Source organism: Narcine bancroftii, chromosome 8 (assembly GCF_036971445.1).
Source record: "Narcine bancroftii isolate sNarBan1 chromosome 8, sNarBan1.hap1, whole genome shotgun sequence".
NCBI classification, from domain to species: domain Eukaryota; kingdom Metazoa; phylum Chordata; class Chondrichthyes; order Torpediniformes; family Narcinidae; genus Narcine; species Narcine bancroftii.
In genome coordinates, this window is record NC_091476.1 from 171,962,645 (window position 1) to 171,985,527 (window position 22,883).

The 22,883-nt window shown below is 41.8% G+C and overlaps 1 protein-coding gene across 1 annotated transcript in view; it reads right to left on the reverse strand.

Annotated features, from left to right (window-relative positions):
- LOC138741573 (ephrin type-A receptor 7-like) overlaps positions 1–22,883 on the reverse strand; it is a 434,573-nt gene that overhangs the window by 91,009 nt on the left and 320,681 nt on the right. Inside the window, exon 6 of the mRNA XM_069895829.1 lies at positions 14,153–14,315. Within this exon, the coding sequence (XP_069751930.1) occupies positions 14,153–14,315 (163 nt within the window). The remainder of the gene's footprint in view (positions 1–14,152; positions 14,316–22,883) is intronic.

Consider the following 22,883-nt stretch of genomic DNA (forward strand, 5'->3'; position numbering starts at 1 on the left):
TACAATTCTGCTGAAGTAGATCAGAACTGCACCTTGAAACTTGGGATGAAAGGTCCGTGCGGAGCAACGCGTGACCCCTTGGGAGCTGTTGCTGCAGAGCTGTGTTCTGCAGGACCCAGGTCACCAAGCCGATACAAGGTTCAATGCATACTGTGCTCGGACTGTTTAGCTAGTTCGGTTAAAATGTCGTACTTTCCAGTAGGACACAAAAGTCTGCAGATGCCGTGATTGAAGTAAAAACACAATGCTGGAGAAACTTATCAGGTCAGACAGTGTACTTCATACAACAAAGATAAAGATACAGAACCAGCATTTTGTATCAAAGAAGGGCTCAGGCCGAAAACGTTGGTTCTGTATCTATCTTTGCTATCTAAAGCATGCTGTTTGACCTGCTGAGTTTCTCCAGCGTTGTGTTTTTACCATTTTCTAGTATTACGGGGACACTGACACTCTCCTGGGTGAAAACATTTCAGATAGCTCAGTGTTATTCTTCGCAACAAGATTAACCACAGAGGCCAGATCCAATCTTGCATGGTGGATCGACAACATCTCGCTGGCTTATGCAAGGATCGAGTTCAGAAAGGTGGACCTGGAGAGCAGGTCAGATGCTAGTGGCAAACGTTGGGGAGCCACGAATCTAAAGGTCTCTGCTGGAGGCAGATGGATGAACAGAGAGCTCAAGGAGGCCTCAAAATCCAATATCAATTAGTTGGAAATGCTGGCGGGCTTATGAGCACTGAAGTCATTCTGTGCGAGGGAAGCTGGCATTGGTGTATTGCTGAAGTTGGATAACACTTCAGCAGGAGCCTTCCTCAATAATATGGAAGGTCTCAAATCTGCCTCCTGTAACAAGCTAGCCATTGAGACTTGGCACTGGTGCATTCAAAAAAATATTTGGGTTACAGCCACCTACCTGCTGGGTCGGATAAACACCTAGGTGGACCTGATGTCCAGGAAATTCAATGATAGCACTGAGTGCACTCTGGGGAAGAAACACTTTAAACTGCTAGCACACACCTTTGGCATACCAGAGATAGATTTGTTCGCGTCCTGGCTGAGTGCTCAGATTCCGAGGTATGTGTCCTGGTTGCCAGATCCCCAAGCAGAGGCTATTGACACCTTTACCCTAGATTGGGCTAAATATAACTTTTATGCGTTCCCCCCCCCCTCCCCCCAACTGTTTCACCGTTCACCTTGGTGTTGAAGTGCCTGAATAAGATACAGGAGGATGGGGCCTCAGGACTGCTGGTAATGCCAAATTAGCCTTCCCATTGTTGGTCACCCATACTCCTAAGGCTTATGGTGGGGAGTCCATTGGTATTCACAAAAAAAACAAAGATCTGCTAATCCAATCAGTGTCAAAGTTACCTCACCCATTGTCTCACAAGTTTGCTAGGTTGCAGGATCAGGGAGCGATAATCAACATAAACACTCTGCAGCCTAGAACTCTGGACATCCTGAGGACGTCGTAGAGAAAGTCTATACAAAAACAGTATGCCTCCAAAGTGGGGAAGTGGAGAAAGTACTGTGCCCAAATCAGACTGAATGAACAGTCAGACTCTTTCAGAGGCGTATTGCGTTTCCTAACCGATCTGTTCTATGTTCAGGGGACCAGCTACAGCATATTGAATACAGCAAACAGTGCACTGGCTGCTTTCTTCATGTTCCAGGACTCTGAGCATGAGATGATGAACCTGATCAAATGATTCATGAAAGGAGTGTTTTACTTGCGCCCTCCGTTACCCAGATGTAAAGGAATATGGGATGTAAAGATTGTTTTGGACTATCTGAGGCTACTGTCACCAATTTTCAGCTTGGACTGTCCCTACATAGGACCCATAGGTTGATCATGTTAGTGGCCTTGACATCGGCCCAGAGTACACACTTGTATTCATATGGACTATATCTGTTGGGAGGAGGGCTGTGTAAGCATTCAAATTACACACATTCTGAAACATAACAGTCAAGGGAGAATTGGGACAAAATTCTCATTGTACGTATACAGAGACGACGATTGTTGGATTGTTTAAAAAACTATGTTGCATGGACAAAACATATTAGACTAAATGAGAAATACCTCTTTATATGCTATAAGAAACCGCATCAGCGAGCTACCCCCCAGACGTTGGCCAGATGGCTGAGAGAGTGGCTGGAGTGGATATTTCTCAGTTTGGGTCTCATTCAACTAGAGCGGCGGCGACCTTGGCAGCCATTGGATGGAGTAATGAGAGAACCTTTAATAGGTTCTACAATAAGCCTTTAAATTCAGAGGGGCTGAGTTTCACGGCTTCCTTCCGACATGCAGCAGATTGACAGAGGGTCCCACTGAACTGATTATGGTCTGTTGGAGCACCTGAAGGGGATAAGCCACTGGGGTACAAACTCTCACGTTGGCGAACCAACGTACATTGCGAAGAATAATGAAACATTAAATGAGCACTTACCTGTGTGAAGTTTGTTGATTATTATTCAAGCAATGGGAGTTGGTTGAGTCAATGTGCCCACCTCACCCTCCCTTTCTTGTTTACAAGATAAAGATGTTTGGTTTGTAATAAATAATGTTCAGTCACAGGTTTGTGTTATGGTTGGTTCGTCCAGTTAAATCATTTAGGTTCAGTGGCTTCTCCCCTCTGGACTGTAAAGGAATGGCTGTGCATGCACGGATGGGATCTCACGTTGACTTGCCAACTCCCTTTGCTCAAATAATAATCATCAAACTTCGTACAGGTAAGTGCTCGTTTAATGTTCCACCTAACTTCCACTGAATGTGCAGTAGTTACTCATCAACCATTGGCATAGACTGCCTCATGCTGTACCACCAGCTCAATTTCACTGACCGCTCCCTCCACATTGTGAAGTATCTGGCTTTGAATGCAACTTGTGTGAGGGATCGTATCAGCAAGATTTCCAGTTGTTGTTCCTTCACCTCCAAAGAAAACAGCAGGAAAGCACTTGGACATTTTAGATGGTGTGATATCATCAATGAAGGCTGATCTTTGGACTTGAATCTGCAGTGGTACATCAATACGTTTACAGCAGACATAGCAGTATGATTTGCAACCCTCCCTGACCACCACAATCACATCCAAACCCATAGCCTGGTTTGAATCCAGCAATAACTGTAAGATTGTATGTTCTACCCACGCCTGTGTGGGTTTCCTCAACCTTCAAAACATTTGGGGGTTGTAGGTTAATTGGGTGGCATGGAATTGTGGTCTAGAAAGGCCATATACATGCTGTATATCTTAAAAAAAACCTTTGTTTCTTTCCCTATAATCTACTTCCCCAGCATTCCTTTAGATATATCTATGCTGTTCATTTTAACTACCCCTTGTGATGCAGAGATTCCCTTCTTTAAAATTATTTTTATTGAGTTTTATAATACATTATCGGGTCATATAAAATTATAATATACATTTGGATTGGTATCATTTAGAAATAATAATGCATGGACTCATATTCCAATTTAAACATAGAGTGAATAGTAAAAAAGAAAGGAAAAAGAAAAAAGGAGAGAAAAAAATAAGGTTGATTATAAAGATCAAACCCATCCACCAACCAAGGTTGAAATTGGTATTCAAGCAGACTTGAAATCGGCCAATGGCCTCCGGAGATCTGAAGAAAAATGCCCATTTACTGCATCCCCGCAACTTGATAATTCCAATTATGAAAGTAAGATATAAATGGACCCCGAATCTTATTGAAACATTTTACATGATAGAGGAATTAGGGGATATGGGGAGAAGGCAGGTAGGTGGAGTTAGGTCATAAATTAGATCAGCCATGATTGTATTGAATGGAGGAGCAGGCTCGATGGGCCATTTCTGGCCGACTCCTGTTCCTACTTCCATGTTCCTATGATAGAGATCTTAACCTTCCTAACATTATGTCTGATTTTTTTTCCAAAACTTAGAAAGGACATAATGTCCAGTAACCGTCATCTATGGGTGGGTGGAAAGTCCTCTTTCCATTTTTGCAATATTCTTCTTCCAGCCAGTAATGTAGAAAACGCTTTAAACCTGTTTTTGGTGAGACATTAAATATACGTTTACATCACTCGAGAAGCCAAATATGGCAATCAACGGACATGATTCTAGATCGATGCCGAAAATAGCTAAATTGGGACAAAACCAAAGCGTATGTATCAAAGAGGCTTCAAATCTTTTACATTTGTCACACAGTGAGTTGATATCTGAGTAAATTTGAATGAGTTTAACTTTAGAAAAATGTACTCTGTGCACCACTCTAAATGGAATCAAACTGTGTGCTTAGTACAGAGATGAGTCTTGGATAGGAGCCAAAATTGAAATCCAATCTTCTTCTGAAATAGACATGTTAAGATCATTCTCCCATTCAGTTTTGGTCCTAATTAAATAGACATTTTAAAATTCAATATTTTATAATATAAGGTGGATATTATATCTTTATTTACAAATTTTAATTCAAAAAGTTTGTCTATGAAATTCAGGTCCAGAAGATGTGGAAATACTGAAACCTTAGAATGAATAAAATGTCTAATTTGGTAGAATCTAAAAAAGTGTCTGTTTGGCAGATTAAATTTCATCATCAATTGTTGTAAGGATGTAAAGTTTTGTTAGATAAAAAGATGTTTAGAAGTTTTAAATCCCAAGCGATTCCATTCTTCATAGTTTGTATCTAAAATGGCCGGTTGGAATAAATAATTGATTAGAATAGGACAAATAAATAATTCCAAAAATTTTCCTAAATTGACTCCAAATCTTCAATCTATGTCTCATTATCAAATTATTTGTTGGCTTTGGAACAGAGGTAAAAATGAACCCAGTACCACCCATAAGGAAGTATTCTTAAGGGATTTCAATGTTGTTTCCATCCAATTGGGGCAGTAACACATTCCTTATGTTCACTGCCCAATAATAAAATCTAAAATTGGGTAACGACAGTCCTCCATCATTTCTTGTTTTCTGAAGATAACTTTTATTTATTCTTGGTTTCTTTCCTTGCCCAGTTATATGGCATAACAGATGAAAACTAAACTTTATTTTAATGCTTAAAAAGCATTTGATTTTTGTTTGTTGTTTAAACACTGGTACAAGTGATTTGCTGTTACTACTGGGCTGTTTTTTTTAAAAAAAAGACCGGTTCTCCGAAAAAAAAAACTTTATCTCAAATGAGCCTGGACCTGACCATTTCGGATATTCAGAGTTGTACTGTATAGGCATGGTGCACACTTGAGAAAAAAAATCTTAACTCGTGGGCTTTAAAAATCTCCATATATCAGACACTCCCATATTGGATAAGAAAGACAGTATTGCCAAGAAGAACAGTCTAACACTGGGTTTAGACAACAGTTAAAATCCCCACCTAAAATTAGTGATTATTTAGATAAATATAGTTACAAGGCAACATTTTATGAAAAAAAAAACAATGGTTCATCCACATTTGGATCATAAATATTAGCTAAATTTATTGTGTATCATCAGTGAGGTGTTCCATTTTATCTATGATGCGATTATGGAGTAGAAATGGGATACTTTGTTGAATTAAAATGGAGACACCCAATTTTAGATTCTAAAAATAAATGATAACATTTCCCTGCCTATTTAAACATTAGTCTATCTTTATCTGGCTTTTCAATGTGTGTTTCTTGAAAGAAAGTACTATCTGCCTTTAAATGTTTAATATGAGCAAGTACTCTTCTCCTTTTTATGGGTCCATTAAGCCCATTCACCATATAACTTTATTAGGGGTCATCATTCATATAATTTATAGTATAGAACAAAATGAATGGATTCATTGGGACATTTCATCTTTACTCCAGCTGTGAATCATTGTTGCAAAAGAAAAGATGAAAAAGTGAATTGCTAATAAGTGATGCAGAGATTCCAAGCATTCCTTGTGTAAACACCATATTGGTTTTTACAAGTCTTCAACAATCACTTTTATTGCTCCTTGTTGTGTCTCCTGGTTACTTGGGAGGCTTCTTAAATAACTTTGAGATGCAAGATTCAGATAACAGAGGAAACTTTACCTACTGATGCCATCCACCATCTTAGGAAACTGTTCATACACTGATATACATATATGTATGCTCCACAGTAGTGCACTACAGTTACTACAGTGAGAAGGGTGTATTCTTACGCTGTTACAAAATAGTCCACATTATCCTGACTATACAACACTCCTGCTGAACATCATTAATGCCTTGTTTTCCTGGACTATTTCAAAATAATTCTTTGAGATGCTGTGCAAATATTGAAGTGAAAATACTCACACTTGTCTCCTCTATTTGACCGAAGACAGGGAATCAACCCTAAAGCTAATCCAAGCATTAATCCAGTGCAGTAGGCTCCATTGTTCCCAGGTTTTGGTTGCAAATTTATTCCTTTATCTCAAACTTTAAGCCATTCCAAACAAACGCAATACCCACTTTAATAATGTGCTAAAACATTAGTGTGGGATTAGCTTAGATGGGTGTTTGGAAGTATGTGAGAACACGATGTGAAAATGGGCTGTTTCTAGGCTTTATGACAACAAGATTGTGAGACGAATAGATTGGATGAATGCACAGAATCTATTACCAGAGCAGAGGAATCAAAAACCAAAGGCTACAGGTTTAAGGTGAAGGGGGGAGGAGATTGAATAGGAACTTGAATTGTAACCTTTTTCCACACAGACGGTGGTGGATTTATAGAATGAGCTTCTGGAGAAGGTGGTTGAGGCAGGTATAACTGTAACATTTAATAAACATTTGGACAGTTTCATAGATAGGATATATGTAGAGTGATATAGATCAAATGCAGGGAGGTGGGACAATTGTGGATGGGACATTCTGATTAGCATGGGCATGTTGGGCTGTGACTCTGTAACCCCATGACATTGGCCCAGGAGCTACTTGAGAAAGGATAATTGCTCAAGGTGTGAATAGATTCTCCATGGGAAATATGGAGGGGCATATTTCAAACCAGGGCCTAATGTACTTTAATCTTATCAATAACAATCAAGTTGTTAAAAGTTAGAAATAAAACAAAAATTATTTAAAACAAACTTTTTTTTAAAAAGTATTATTCATTCCTATGCCTAATTTTAACATGTTTGTTTTAATTCTGTCTATTCTTTTTTCAAAAACTGGTAGATTATTTTGATTTTTTTTAAATGAAATGCAAGTATTAGCCAACTAATTATTTCTAAGAATGAAATGAAAGATGATTGGTGGGTGAATCCAGGACAAGAGGACACCAAATTGGAAGATGCTACACACGCCATCTCTGACTCCTCCTACTGGTAACACTCTATCATTGCAGAAGGTACCGATTTTAAACAGAGTTGAGGAGTAATTTCTTTAGTCAGAGGGTCGTGGATCTGTGGGATTCATTGCCAAACACAGCTGTGAAGGCGCGATCATTGAGGGAGTTTAAGGAGGAGGATGATAGATATCTAATTAGTCAGGGTATCAAGGGATATTGGGAAAAGGCCAGAATTTTGAACTAGATGGGAGAACAGTTTAGCCCAGGGGGGTAGTTGCAGAGCAGATTCAATGGGTCGAATGGCCTACTTTATCTTGAGATGAAACTGCTTGATCAGCAAAAACAACTGACTGCAAAGGATCATGTCAACTAAATTGCTAGTTAAATAGAAATTGCCAAGGAATAGAAATTACCACGTTAAAAGCACGGTATAAAACAGATTTTAAAGCTAGTTTCACCGGATTTCACAAGACTATATCACAAATGGCATTTAACACGTTGATATCCGTAGAATCCAGATAAATGCAGAACTGGATCAGGTACATTTAGAGTTAACTATCTTCTGTTGAAGTCTGAGAGAAGTGGTTTAAAGGGTAACTGTAATTGAATGAGTTTCCACCACAGGCTGATATTTATATTCTCATAATCCTTGAATAATTCCTGTACTCTAGCTCCCATCAGCATCCACTCCTCAGTGACATTGTCAGACAATGTTATCAGAATCTGCCGACACCCAACACACTTTCACAAATTCTACTGAAATGATGTGAATGCGAAAATACACATTTATTTCAACTTACTTTCCTCAGCTTCATTATCTCCATAATTAACCATGTGTATTAGACATAATCTTTTAATCAGCAAGAGAATAAATTGTATTTACTTCTATTTTCCAATAATTAAACCATGTTTGAATTAGAATTGCAAAATATTTTGCAGAAGATTTTCAGAGAAAACGACCCCTTGGCAATATTCAATCAGCACGAGATTAAGATGCAACTGCCAGGGTAGGATATATCAGAGAGGAGAGCACCACCCTTTCTACGCTTTTTAGCACATGAAGTGAGGTTGCACGGAGAACGCTCTGAAAAGATGGATTGGTTGGATGACTAATGGAAGCACTGATCTGATGGTGTTATGACTGAAAATGGCAAGGTGCCAGAGTGGTGGCAATACGGCCAAATAGAAAACAAATGTAACAATACGCAGAGTTAGAAATGTATGGATTTGCCACGAAGGGTGCGTAACAGTATTTGTGGATTGTGGAGGAACGTGTGACCTCCTTGTCTGAAACACTGCGGATTGGGGGTGGTCACGTGACCTCCCTGTCTCAAACTTATTCAGAAATCTCATCACCTGCCAATCAAGGTTGGACTCTGGCCACCTTACCGTTGGGTCACTTAAATGATTTGGTGTCATCGTTGGACAGACGCCCAGCTCAGAAGCATATAAAGCAGTGGTTATTAACCTTTCCTTTTCACTCACATCCCACTTTAAGTAACCACTGCTCCAGACCCAATTGTTACTGAAATAATTTGCTTGAAAAAAAATTGTCATTGGCCCATTTCCTTTGGAGTTCTGAAACCGTGCACATAACGAGTCAATGAGGTACGATTAAAACAGTGGTTTTCAAACGTTTTCTTCACAGAACACCTGTGGCATATGGAATACTTAAAGCGGTATGTGAGTGGAAAGAAAATGGTTGAGAACCACTGGTATAAAGCACTGATGCACACCTCATTTCTTTCTCTCTGCCTCTTAGACATCGCTCCATGCCAGGTCACTACTGTGGATATCACTGAAGGAGTCATGGGTAATGTGTGCACTACACTTAAGTTGAGCTGTAATACTGTTAGAGATCAGGGCTTGCAGAGAACCGCACACCCATTGGTACGGGGCATTGGGAATGTGTTTGAAAGTCCCTGTCTGTGTGGAAGATAGGCAGCCTCTGGTATTGGAGCCCAACCTGGGGCTGATGTGAATGTCTATATAAGTTGTTTGGCAGTAAAGTAATTAAGAATTGCTTCACATGTTCCCCAGTTTGTTTCTTGTGTGTTCAATAAATTTTAACACTTGTGTCCAGACTCATCTCTGTGAACCCACTGAACCCGATTCTTTCCTAAACACAACAGGGTGCGAAGAAACATTGTTAATAATTTATTGGGAATAAAGTTTTTTTTTGGTTGGAAATAAAACATGTCCTGATTGTACTATATGTATTTTTTTTAATCAGTAACATTTATTTTGGAAATAAAAACAAGTTGTATGTCAAACTGAAGTACCTGATCAATGTTTCCCTAGCCCTGGTTTTAAAAAGGATGGACTTCAGTAGTACTTTATTGCATTATTGATCCTTCATGCAAACTTTCTGTGGATAAACCTCATTGATCACAAGTCAATCTGGCAATGTTCAGCACAGAATATCCTGCAGGTTATACAGGCAGGTGGGGGGGGAGGGGGGGGGTGGTGGGGGGGGGGTGGTGGGGGGGGGGGGGTGGTGGGGGGTTGGTGAGGTGGTTAATTGGGAAAGTTACCTTTCGTAGTCCCTTCTAGTGCCAATTCAACTCCTGAGCAAAATTATTTGTCTAGTCACACTCCAGAGGTAAAGGAGAACCCAGTGATCAACAGGCATGATGACTGCGTCTTCAATAACATTTTAATTCAAGGTGCTTACAAGATGCTAAACCCAATGGGACGTGGCAGAGCGGTGTACATGAGAAATATCTTTCGATTACTTGGACTGGCAGGAGTTTATGTACTTCACCAAGTTCCACAGGAATTTCCAGCTACCTCACTCCACACCCTTCCAACACTAGATCTGTCTGACCCCCACCTGTTCTTGGATACTTGATCTGTCTACCTGGCTCTCCACCCAGCAGAAGTGAAGATAATTCAAACCTCTTTGGAAAAATACTCGATCCCAGATACTACCTTTTTATAATTTGGTGTTCCCTCATGATACAAACAGATCTCCCAACTATCCAGTTAAAAACACTGAACTAGCTCCTAGTAATGGAAAACATCAGACAATTAGGGTTTTTAGACTGAAGGCAAGTAACAAAATTTGTCGGTACACGGGCTGTCTGAAAAGGAAAGTGCAGGAATATTTGGTGAATTCCTGCACCGCAATTTACCCTTCAGGATCCCCTACTACTTTTCGGGGGAAGCCTGCAGTGTAAATCACACTGCAAAACTCAGCTCATGAATCCGATGTCCAGCTGATGAATCAGGCCACATTGCTCCACATAAAAGTCTCAGGACTAACGTGCACGAGCACTTAAGGCGCAAATGACCACAAGGTGAGTAATTATGTTAATTTATATTAATTCTTTTCCAACATTGCTGTCTAAAAAAACCACTCATGTAATACAAGCTCCTCCTGGAATTTCCTGCTGTCAAGTATTTTGTTCCTGTGGTTTCTCCTCTAATAAATGCTGCCAATTTTGAAGTTTACTTCTGTCTCTGAAAGCAGGATAGTGTGATTTCTATGTGGAAAGTACTCGCTCCTCTTTCAGAAGACCACACATCCATTTGCCTGAGCTATCACACAATTACATTAAGTGGATGCTTGAGTTTGAAGAAAGGGGGTTTTGTCTGATTGGTCATCCACTTGTACTTATGTCACTCGACTGGCACATCCCCTCTCTCTGTGTCCTCTACTCACCATCTCCTTATCAGTTGACAACAAGCTGCATGGTCAATTTGCTATACTGCTAACTATCTTAGAACATAGAAATATATGGCCCATCAGCTCATAGTGTTGTGCCAACTTTATAACCTATTCGAACTATTACCCGATGGCAGAGCCCCTCATTTTTCTCAGTTTCATGCACCTATCCAATAGTCTCCGAGAAGATCCTATTGTAACTACTTCATCACCATTGCTCGCAGTGCATTCCATGCACCCACCACCCTGTGTGAAAAAATTAACCCTTGGATCCCCCCCACCTGTACTTACTCCCAAGCACCTTAGATCTACATCCCCCTATGTTAGTCATTCCATCCGGCCCCCAGTTTTAGATTTTCTATCAGTGGAATGATCTTTGGTACATCTACTCCAGAATTTTAAGTATCACCCTTGCTGTGTCCTGGAGCCTTCAAGTTGATGCAATCACAATGAAGGCTCACCAACGGCTATGCTTTGTGAGGCGTTTGAGGAGATTCGGTATATCACCGAAGACTCTCATAAACCTCTACAGGTGCACAGTGGAGAGCATTCTGACTGGTTGCATCTCTGCCTGGTATGGAGGTGCCAACTCTCAGGACAAGAATAAACTCCAGAGGGTGGTTAACTCGGCCTGCGACATCAAAGGCACTAGAATTCTCTCCATCCAGGACATCTGCATGAGGCGATGTCTTAAAAAAGACTCCCACTACCCTCTTCACTTTGCTACCATTGGGAAAATGGTTCAGGAGCCTAAAGACGAGCACTCAACGGCACAAGGATAGCTTCTTCCCCGCTGCCATCAGATTCCTGAATGATCAGTGAACCAAAGACGCTGCCTCACTTTTTGTGCACTGTTATTTTTTACAGTAATGTTGTCAGATGGTTATAATTTGAATGTTTACATTAGGACGTTGCTGCAAACACCCAATTTCATGACTTGTTCATGACAATAAATTCTGATTCTGATTCTACCCTGCTAGTGAAAAAGATCCACGAGTTTGTCAGTCTTAAAAATTATAACCATCCAGAAGGTCACTACATGTGAATTCGTGATAACAACTTTGTTGGGAAAAGGCTGGTCGGGCATACCTATTGGCCAGTTGTACCTGTGGCCCCTCCCCACAGGCTCCTGCATAAAGGTGACTGTTCTACAGCCCCATGCAGCCCATTGCTGAACAATCCGAACAGTATAGATGTGCCTGCGTTCTTAAGTGAATAAAAGCCTATTGGTTTCTCTACAATTCTCTTTTGAGTAATTGATGGTGCATCAGCCAGAATGACGAGCAAAATTCAAACACAATCATACAGGCTAGCGAACCATGTTTTTTTTTTCAAATTACAGAATGAAACAACTCCATGCATGTTCGGGCCAGTTCTTCTTGGCAAGCTAGAGACTTTAACAGACATCCTCTGAAAGGAATACCTATGCTTGGAATAAAAATGAGCATAATAGACTTGGCAACAGATGAGATTTGACAAACAAATAGTGATTAAGAAGTTTTATGTCCTCAGAAGAGAAGCCATTCAGAAAGAATGGTTTTATGCTGTGGTTGCATTCATCTAATCAACCATGAGTGCAAAAGGTTTCACTGACTAATTAGTTGAGTATACAAGGTGACTCCTTAAACTGTTTCAAGTGTGACAGCTGAATGCATCTCTCTGCATGGTTAAACTCCAGATCTGAAATGACCAATTTTGAAAAGGCCAAACCAGTTTAGTTGCTGAAGTAGATAAAATGAAGACTTGCCCTTTGATGTCCTCACTAGTATTACAATAAGAGCTAGTTAAAAAGATTTCAAGCAAGAACGTTATTTTATCTTTGTAAAACAGTGGTTCTCAACCTTTCTTTCCACTCACATCCCACTTTAATTAATCCCTATGCCATTGGCGCTCTGTGATTGGTAAGGGATTGCTTAAGGTGGGATGTGAATGGGAAGGGAAGGTTAATAATCACTGCTCTAGACCCAATTGTTACCGAAATATTTTGCTTGAGAAAAATTATCATTGGCCCATTTCCTTTGGAGTTCTGAAACCATGCACATAACGAGTCAATGAGATATGATTAAAACAGTGGGTTTCAAACTTTTTCTTTCCACCCACATCCCACCTTAAGCAATCCCTTACTCATCAGAGAGCACCCATGGCATAGGGATTACTTAAAGTGCGATGTGAGTGGAAAGAAAAAGTTTGAAACCCACTGTTTTAATCATATCTCATTGACTCGTTATGTGCATGGTTTCAGAACTCCAAAGGAAATGGGCCAATGATAATTTTTCTCAAGCAAAATATTTCGGTAACCACTTGTAAAAGGAACGTTTTGGATCAGTCTTTCTCTCCTGTCTTTAACAGATAGGATTATCCACCAGATACAGGCAGACCCTGACTTAAGACTGTAATGGGGACTGAAGAGTGGGTTGTATCTGATAAATCGCATATTGAAGTTTGGTTGGCACATGCACCAGAGTTAAGGGTACTGACAATATTGAATTTGTGCCCTTAACTCTCGTGTATGTGCCAACCAAACTACACTAAGCAAACCCACCACTCATGCACCAAGGATTCATACAGGAATCAAGATAGGCACGCCCAGCCCCAGAAACGCCAAATAACAAGTATGCATATAACTGGCTCTTATATGCCCTGTGTCCCTGTTATAGTTTGAGAAATACAACACAAACTATATAAATTTTATATTCGTAAATGTTTTTATTTTAAATTCAGTTGTATGCCCAGATAGGTCGCAAGTGGGGGACAACTTGTTTGTGAAATGTTCTAACAGTGATCCATGCAGAGACCAGAAGCCAATGTTCTGACCTTGGAAATGAGACCGATACAGCCATGGGAACAACCAATGCACCTGTACAGTATTGGTACTCTACAATAATGTTGTTATTCAAAATTTCACTGAGCAACAAAAGAATATATTGGGGCAAGTGACCAAAAACTTAGACACTCGTCAATTTTAAGGCAGCTCTTCAAAGAGGAGAGAGGTGGGGAGTTTTAAAGATAACATTTTGGAGACCGAGAGTACTGTTGTTGAATGGGTGTGACCAAGTCTGGGATGATCAAGAAGCCAGAATTGGAGGTGAAGTTCAATGGGCTGGTGAAAATTACAGAGGAAGGAATTGATGGCCAAGGAGACCAACAAATTCCATTTATACAGCATAACGTAGCAAAAAGAAATCAAAGTGTTAACATTCAAAAGGAACAATCAGAATGAGAACCCTTCAGGGATGATAATCCTTTCAGTACTACTTACGCTCCCCTAATGTCTGCACCTCAATACTGGGGCTGTAGTTCCCATAGTTAGTAGATGAGGAAGCTCGGACTTGGAATATGTAGAGCGTTCCAGGCTTCAAATTATTAATGGTCACTGCTGTGGATGTGGTTTTTACAGTCGAATAACTCTGATCACTTTGCTCCTGCCGGAAAAGCACACAAGGGTCAATGACAGGAAACGTTTTCAGCCAGAAAGCTCATTAACAACAATAATAAAGGGTCTGCTGCAGGATTCTGATTACGTTCAAAAGGCACAGCAACCGTTCACATGCACACGCAGGCTTCAACAGTTCAGGGATGATGTCGACAAGAATCTTACACCGAGGAGTAGAATGCTGCAACTATCCCTTCCGACAACCCGAGTGATTTCACGGTGAGCCTGTGTACAGAGTGCACGAGTTGCCATGAAATCCACAAGTCGTCATGCACAATATTTTGTGGTGAGCTTAAATAAAATAAAAACTAACATCATCCCTCAGTGGTTTAAGCCACATTGCGCCTTTGTTTTCGTGGACGTTGCCTTTGCGCACCCATTGCAGGCAACTCCCGTTACTCTGTACAATCAATCGCGGTTCAGCGATCATGCCCATTTCACAACTTGATGAGCAACAAAGTATTGGGATCAATTTCAGGGCAAACAACTTCGTTCACATTATTGTTTTGCAAATTGATAGAATTATATCAACATTAGCTACGAACCTCAGTTGTTTTCGGAGATGGAGACTATATAAAAGAGCATTCAAACAATGAAGATAGAGGTGAGAAAGGTCATCAATTATTCAGCATCTGGTGTCTCTTCGACAGAAATTTTCTGTTGTGACTGGCAACATCAATTGCTGCTATATTGCAGAGTGAATTTGAAAGTTGACAATTCTTCACAAAAATGTTGCACTAGTTTTAATGATGTTAATATTAATCTTGATTTTTAATGAGCTTGATACATTAATGAAAAATATTTGCCTTCCAAACATACTTGAGTTTGATTTATGTAGACTGGCGTGACCTCAATATTACTTGACTAGCTGAAGATTTCCAATTATGGTCTTCTTCAAGATCACAATGGGGCACTTTTAAGCTGCAGCACCTGGGGACCCCTCCTGGCACCAGCACCTTTTAAGCTACAGGGGGAATCGACCCATTAAATCGCCATTCCCTCTGTTCACTCGACCCCTCTTAGTGAGGTGCTCAAAGGCACTTAATTTAACTTTATTCATCAACTCAGTTGTCAATTCTCTCCAAACTCCTGAATCTGAAACAAAGCCATTGGTGTTTCCAGCTCCAAAATCCACCATCCCATTTTCCTTGCTGAGGAGACTTCCAATGGTCTCATCTTCACGTTCTGGCACCGTTTAATCAAGACCCTCATACTGGTCTCTGTCCCTTAAAACGTCTCCCTCATTGCAAGGGTAGGGTCCATAAGGACATAGGAAAAGGGTGACAAGTATAGGCTATTTAGCAGGACCTCCCCGTTTCCCTGCACACTTTCCTGCTAACTCTTCCCATCACTGGAATTCTACACATACTTCCAGATGAAGCAGCAATTTAATTGCACTCATTCCAGTTTAAAGCAGTTAAACAAGAGAATTGGCAGTTTTTGGGGTCAATTGAAATATATAAATGTGCTGGAGAAACTTGTCCTGATGAAGGGCTCAGGCCCGAAACATTGGTTATCTTTTACTTCCTATGAATGCTGCGTGACCTGCTGAGTTTCTCCAGCTCTTTTGTGAATTGCACTTCAGTTTAATGCAGTGCTTTTACTCCTCTTTCACAGTGGTCTCCCCAGTAATTCGGGAGAGCCTGGGGGAGGAGGGAACCACTCTCCACTGGCCATCAATGGCTCCACCATCGAGGTAGTCAAGAGCACCAAATTCCTTGGCGTGCACCCTGGCGCAGGATCTCTCCTGGATGCCTAACACCAGATCCATTGCCAAGAAGGTCCAACAACACCTTTACTTCCTGCAGTGGTTGAGGAAAGTCCAGCTTCCACCCTCCACCCTCACTGCATTCCACAGGGGATGCACTGAGAGCAGCCTATGCGTTACCATCTGGTTCGGGAACTGCACCACCTCAGAACGCAAGTCCCTGCAGCGGAGAGTAAAGACTGCTGAGAGGATTATTGGGGTCTCTCTCCCTGCCATGATGGACAATTATAACAGCCGGTGTTTGAGGAAAGCCATAAACATCGTGAAAGACTCCACACATCCCTCCCACAATCTGTTCTCCCTCCTAACATCTGGGAAGAGGTACCAAAACGTTCAGTCCCTCACAACCAGATTGCGAGACAGCTTTTTCCTCCAAAACCGTGAGACTTCTGACCTCCGGGGACACAGGGCTACAATATGTAACGTGATATCTAATGAGTGATTTATAAAAATTGTTTCTAAGGTAATTTATCCAATGTCAATAAGCAGCTCCACAGTCTGGAGAAACGCTATCTCGTTTTCACAGCACACTGCAATGTTTATCGTATGAACGTCAAATAAACGTGACTTGACTTGATAACAAAAGATTGGGTGACCACTTTAGAGAATTGTTTGTAAAGGTGACCTTGAGCCTCTAGTGATGTATCCCTTAATAACCCATCTCACTCTGGCCTCCATGTATTTAACCTCCTCCTCCCTTGTTCAAGAAGATCAGCACCACATCTTCTGATAGTTTCTCATCTCACAGCTTCTCGACTTGAATTTTAATTTGAAAAATTACGATCATCAGCGGTTTCAGTCCCAATTTTTTTGCTCTACATTTCTCCCATTTACAATTTCTCCAGGCAGAAGGTTTGTGTAGCAGTTAGTACAGTGCTATTACAGCGGCCGCATCCTGTGCTTGAATCCAGCGCTCAGTCTAACGAGTTTGTACGTTCTCCCCAAGACCTATACGAGTTTTTCCTGGTGCTCTAGGTTTCCACCCACCCTCCAAAAATGTATGGTGTTGGTGGGTTAATTAGGTGTAATTGGACAGCATGGGTTTCAAAGGCTGGAATCAATTTCTACCACATTGCAAATAATTTTCTAAAAATTTAAAATCTCCTATTAATTCCTTCCAGACCAATTGAGTAATTCCATCTCTCCTATTCACCATTCGACCTCCTTGCCTGCAACTTCTTCCATTTTATCCCAAGCTTTTCCCCGCACCAATAAACGGTCATCAACCTGGAACATTTTCCATAGATGTTGTCTGGTCCGCTGATTGTTCTCCCCATTCTGCACTTTTATATCAGATCTCCAGCATCTGCTCTATTTTACTTTTGATTATTGATGTTAACAGCTCAACAGGCATGGTAAATGAAAAATCAAAAGATTATGCAAATGTTGTAAATCTGAAAATAATAACCGAAAATGCAAGAAGAACTGGCACCATAGAGCTCCCCATCGCTGGGCCTGAAGCTTCAACTCTTTCTATTCTCCACATATACTGCCAGACCTGTAAGATTTTACAACACTGTATTTAATTTTTTTTCTCTCCATAGATGCAACTAGCATTGAAACAGTGTAGATACTAGAATATGGAGCAAAAACAAATGGCTGGAAAGACTCAGTGGGACAAGCCAACAGCCATGGAAACAAAAGGGCGGTCAACATTTCAGGTCAACACTCTGCTTCAGGCATGAGAGCTGAAGGGAAGGCATCCAGGAGGCACTTGACAAGGCGATTTAGAGGTTGGTAGAACCACATATGAGAGGAATGAGGAGCCAATGGAAGCAGGTGGCTAAGGGAATAGGAAAGGTGAACTGAGGGAGAAGATCAGTGGGAGATGGGTATCTGGAAGCAGGTGGAAAAAGGTGACGAGTCCTGATCATGGAGCTGTGGGAAAAGGGATGGAAAAGGTGAACAAAGGGACAGAAACATTGGGGTGGAATTGGAGGGAATGGGAAAAACAGAATTTTCAAAAAATTGGCTTGAAGATAATCCAAATGAAAAATGAGGTGCCATTCCTCTGGTTTAGTCACTGTGGCAAAGGACATGTGGGTTGTTGTAGGAATAGGGAGCATAGTTGAAGTGACACAACTGATATCTCAAGGTGCTCATTGGGGACTGCAAAACAGTCACCCAGTCTACATGTTGAAGTTAGCATCAAGTGGTACGCAGGAGCAACATGAACAGGAGCTGAAATTGGGGCAGGTTCCTGACTGTCATGTGCAAATACGTTTTCCCCTCTGAACTTCTTATTTCTCCAATTGTCAATCCTCCCCTTGGCAGTAGATCACAGAAGCATCATTCATTGATAACGTGATCTCCATTGACCTTTCAAACTGCTAATTCTAATGAGTATTGGCCAAGTCTAAAGTGTTTCAAGTGCTGGGAAGAACTTGCCAACCTCAAACAGCTGAGTGGTTTAATCATGAAGTTGCCACCTCTAGTCAAGGAACTAATTAACTAAAACTGCAGTATCAAGAGGTTCAATACATACTTTAGGCAAATACCTCTGCAGGATGACAACTGAGAGAAACTCTTTTAACCAATTACATTTTTAAATTCCCTCTTACTGTTTCAATTAGCACCAAAATTATGCTACTTCTCTCAACTATCCCCTGTGGCAGTGAATTGAAACAACTTTGAGTAACGAAATTTCTCTTGAATTTTTCTTTGATCTCAGAATTTTAGACTAGATTCATTTCATTTGATCTCAACAGGCATTTTAAAACAAAGTGGGGCATAACCACTATTGTACATATTCTTTGGCTTGGCTTCGCGGACGAAGATTTATGGAGGGGGTAAAAAAGTCCACGTCAGCTGCAGGCTCGTTTGTGGCTGACAAGTCCGATGCGGGACAGGCAGACACGATTGCAGCGGTTGCAGGGGAAAATTGGTTGGTTGGGGTTGGGTGTTGGGTTTTTCCTCCTTTGCCTTTTGTCAGTGAGGTGGGCTCTGCGGTCTTCTTCAAAGGAGGTTGCTGCCCGCCAAACTGTGAGGCGCCAAGATGCACGTTATCAGCCCACTGGCGGTGGTCAATGTGGCAGGCACCAAGAGATTTCTTTAGGCAGTCCTTGTACCTTTTCTTTGGTGCACCTCTGTCACGGTGGCCAGTGGAGAGCTCGCCATATAACACGATCTTGGGAAGGCGATGGTCCTCCATTCTGGAGACGTGACCCACCCAGCGCAGCTGGATCTTCAGCAGCGTGGACTCGATGCTGTCGACCTCTGTCATCTCGAGTACTTCGACGTTAGGGATGTAAGCGCTCCAATGGATGTTGAGGATGGAGCGGAGACAACGCTGGTGGAAGCGTTCTAGGAGCCGTAGGTGGTGCCGGTAGAGGACCCATGATTCGGAGCCGAACAGGAGTGTGGGTATGACAACGGCTCTGTATACGCTAATCTTTGTGAGGTTTTTCAGTTGGTTGTTTTTCCAGACTCTTTTGTGTAGTCTTCCAAAGGCGCTATTTGCCTTGGCGAGTCTGTTGTCTATCTCATTGTCGATCCTTGCATCTGATGAAATGGTGCAGCCGAGATAGGTAAACTGGTTGACCGTTTTGAGTTTTGTGTGCCCGATGGAGATGTGGGGGGGCTGGTAATCATGGTGGGGAGCTGGCTGATGGAGGACCTCAGTTTTCTTCAGGCTGACTTCCAGGCCAAACATTTTGGCAGTTTCCGCAAAGCAGGACGTCAAGCGCTGAAGAGCTGGCTCTGATCTGCCCATTCAGATTGTACATATTAGTCATATGTAAATAACATGACCTTTCCTGGTTGACCCTGACCCTTTCCCGTAAAGGCAGTCATGCCACGAGCCTGCCCCCAGTTCGAGGCCAGGTCCGTGTGAGCGACCAACACAGGGATGCTCTCCGTCTCTTGCAAATAAAAGCCTTCAGTTTCGGCAACTTTCAGTCTTTGTGTCATTGATTGGTGCATCACAAAGGTTTTTAGTTTTCAGTTACCATTTGCTTAATAAATATTTACGAATGTTTGAATGCATAATCAGTTAGGCAAGGTGATCCAGAATGTACAACAATAAGATTTTTTTAAAATTTAGACATACAGCAGGTAACAGGCCCTTCCAGCCCATAAGCCTGTGCCACCAAATGACACCCAAATGTCCTACCAGCCCTGGGTCATTTTTAAAGGATGGGAGTAAACTGGAGCACCCAGATGAAACCCATGCAGAAATAGTGAGAACGTACAAAGTCCTTATGGACAGGGCTGGATTTGAACACCTGCGCTGTAACAGCATTGCGTTAACCTCTGCACTAAACATGACCCCTCCAATTATTTCTAATCGGGCTCACAGCTTGTGAGTTCAGCAAAGCAGTACATTCAAATCGGTGAAGTGATTGTGAAGAGCGGAGGATGACTGCACACATCAATCAATACAATATAGAAATGAAGGACCTGAGGCTCAGGTGGAGGTTTAGAGAAATTGAGTTGTCTGGAGCCAAATAAACAGAAGCTGGATTCAAACACTCACTGAAACTTCCTGAACGGCAAGAGACGGAAAAGGAACTTAATGTGCACCTCCAACTTTTAAAAGCCACCTATCTTTTCTCGATTCTCTCTGGAGAGGAAGGGACAGGAACGAGCTGCCTCCAGTTTGTTGTAAATAGGAGAGACAACAGATGTTGGAAAACTGGAACAACTCACAGAATATTGGAGGAACTCAACAGGGCAGGCAATATCCATGGAAGAAAATAGACAGACATTTCATGCATTCCCAATAAAGGGTTACGGCTCGGAACGTTGACTATCTGTTGCCCACTGTGGATGCAATACATGTGTGGGCCTCCAGTCTGCTGCCTTGTTGCCTGGCCTTGAAGATCAGAATTTGTGGCCTTTTCATCCATTAAAGGATATCAGAATAAAATCCATTAGATTTGGACCACAGCACACCCGTAGTATTGAAGAGAAGTGGTGCAGACCAGGTAAGCCTATCCACAAACAGGAGACAAGAATGGAAATGTGCCATGCATTTATTTTCTTCATCGGTTAGGGCATTTAGGTGACGTTGGTGAGAACACTCAAGCTGGGACCTCCCTACCTGAAGATCACCATATATCATATCAGGTTCATTGGGAGAAGCAAGCAAGTTAAATCCCACCTGTACAACATCAACAATCACATTGGCAATTTGCATGAACCTAATGTCAGGATAATTCTCTACAAAGCACTCAAGAATACCAGAGATAAAGTTTCACAGGGTTCAGTAGGGTTCCCAATAATCCGTGCACCCCACCTTTGGTGCGAGACTGAGGAATACCCAAAAACGGAGGAAAGGTGTGGCTGAAATGTAAAGGTTTAAAAGGGAAGCTCCTGGTCTTCCCTTTCAGGAATTATAGGGGACCAAGAAAACAAACATCATGGAACATGAATCTCAACACCTGAAATTTCCTTTCAGAGCTCATGGGGAAGGTTCAATATCAGACTGGGAACCTCCGACTGCCCCAGTGGGGGACAGTTGACATGACACGAATTTTCCAGCATCGTTTTGGGACTACAAAACCCCCACCTTAATGGAACAGGCACAGGTTTTAGGGTAGGCAAAAGGAGGAAATCTCAGCCAGACTTTGCCGCAACATTCTTGCTGTCTCAGAGACAGATTAACCTGGAAGGCTTAAGAATGCAAAAACCTGCACCAACGGGCTTAAAGACAGTTTCTCCTCTGCAGCTGAAAGGCCTCTTGAATGAGCCCCCCTAACAATACTATCAAGTTGCCCTTGTTTGGTTCTAATTGATCTTGAATTTCATTGGAATCCTATACTTGGTACATTGGGCTCTTTGGTAGCCTGTTTGCAGAAGAACCCTCTCATGGTATTTTGTGACAAATAAGCTTAATCACAAACCATTCTTGTATAAAGACACACTTTTAAAATGGCCAATCTTCCACTGGTTGTGGAAGCAATCAGCCATTTACTTGGTGATCTATGTTAAGAAATGGTGCATCATTTTTTCAATCATTCATGGAGGAGGTGGGTGGGCAGCTGGGACACGTGCCCACAGTAGCATGGATAAAGTATGTGTTTGATCGGAGTCAACTTCACGTCATTATGCAATGCCACTGGATCTATACAACACCGTTAGTGTAGCGATTAGTGCAACGCTATTGCAGCTGCCGCAACCTGGGTTCGAATCCGTCACTACCTGTAAACAGTTTGTGCTTTTCCCTTGTGACGTTCCACCCTCCAAAACATATGGGGTTGGTTGGTTGATTAGGTGTAATTGTGTGGGAAAGGGCCCTTCTTCCATAGTGTATCACTGAAATAACACATTTAGTACTGAGATGCAGCACGTGAGATTTTACGGCTGCAGCCAAAAGCTTAGCCCAAGGTGTGTTTCTACGAAGCAGCTGAACAGTGGACAGAGTGGAGAAGTGGAAGGAAACCCAGGTAATGGGGCAATGAAACACAGAGATAATCCCACGGCCAGAAACAGAGGAGCACTGAGTTCTCCAAGATTATTGGCTTGAAGGTAGGATCTTGAAGGGATTGGGAAAAGTGTTGCCTGGAGAGATCGCAAAGCAAGGATGGGAATATTAAAATCAAGGCATTGTTTGAATGAAACGCAGGGCAATTTAACACTGGGCTCCAGCAACATCCCATCAGATGACCAGGAGATGGGATGAATTGGACGGTGTGAGTTTTGAATAATGTGATGGCTACAGATCATTCATACTTTACCGTTTGTGAGCTGCATGTACCCTAACTGGTCAAGTGGAATGCTCACACCTGAACCCCATGCATAACACCTCCCTTGACCCAGGATGGGAGGTTTCCCTGAGGATTTGTTGTG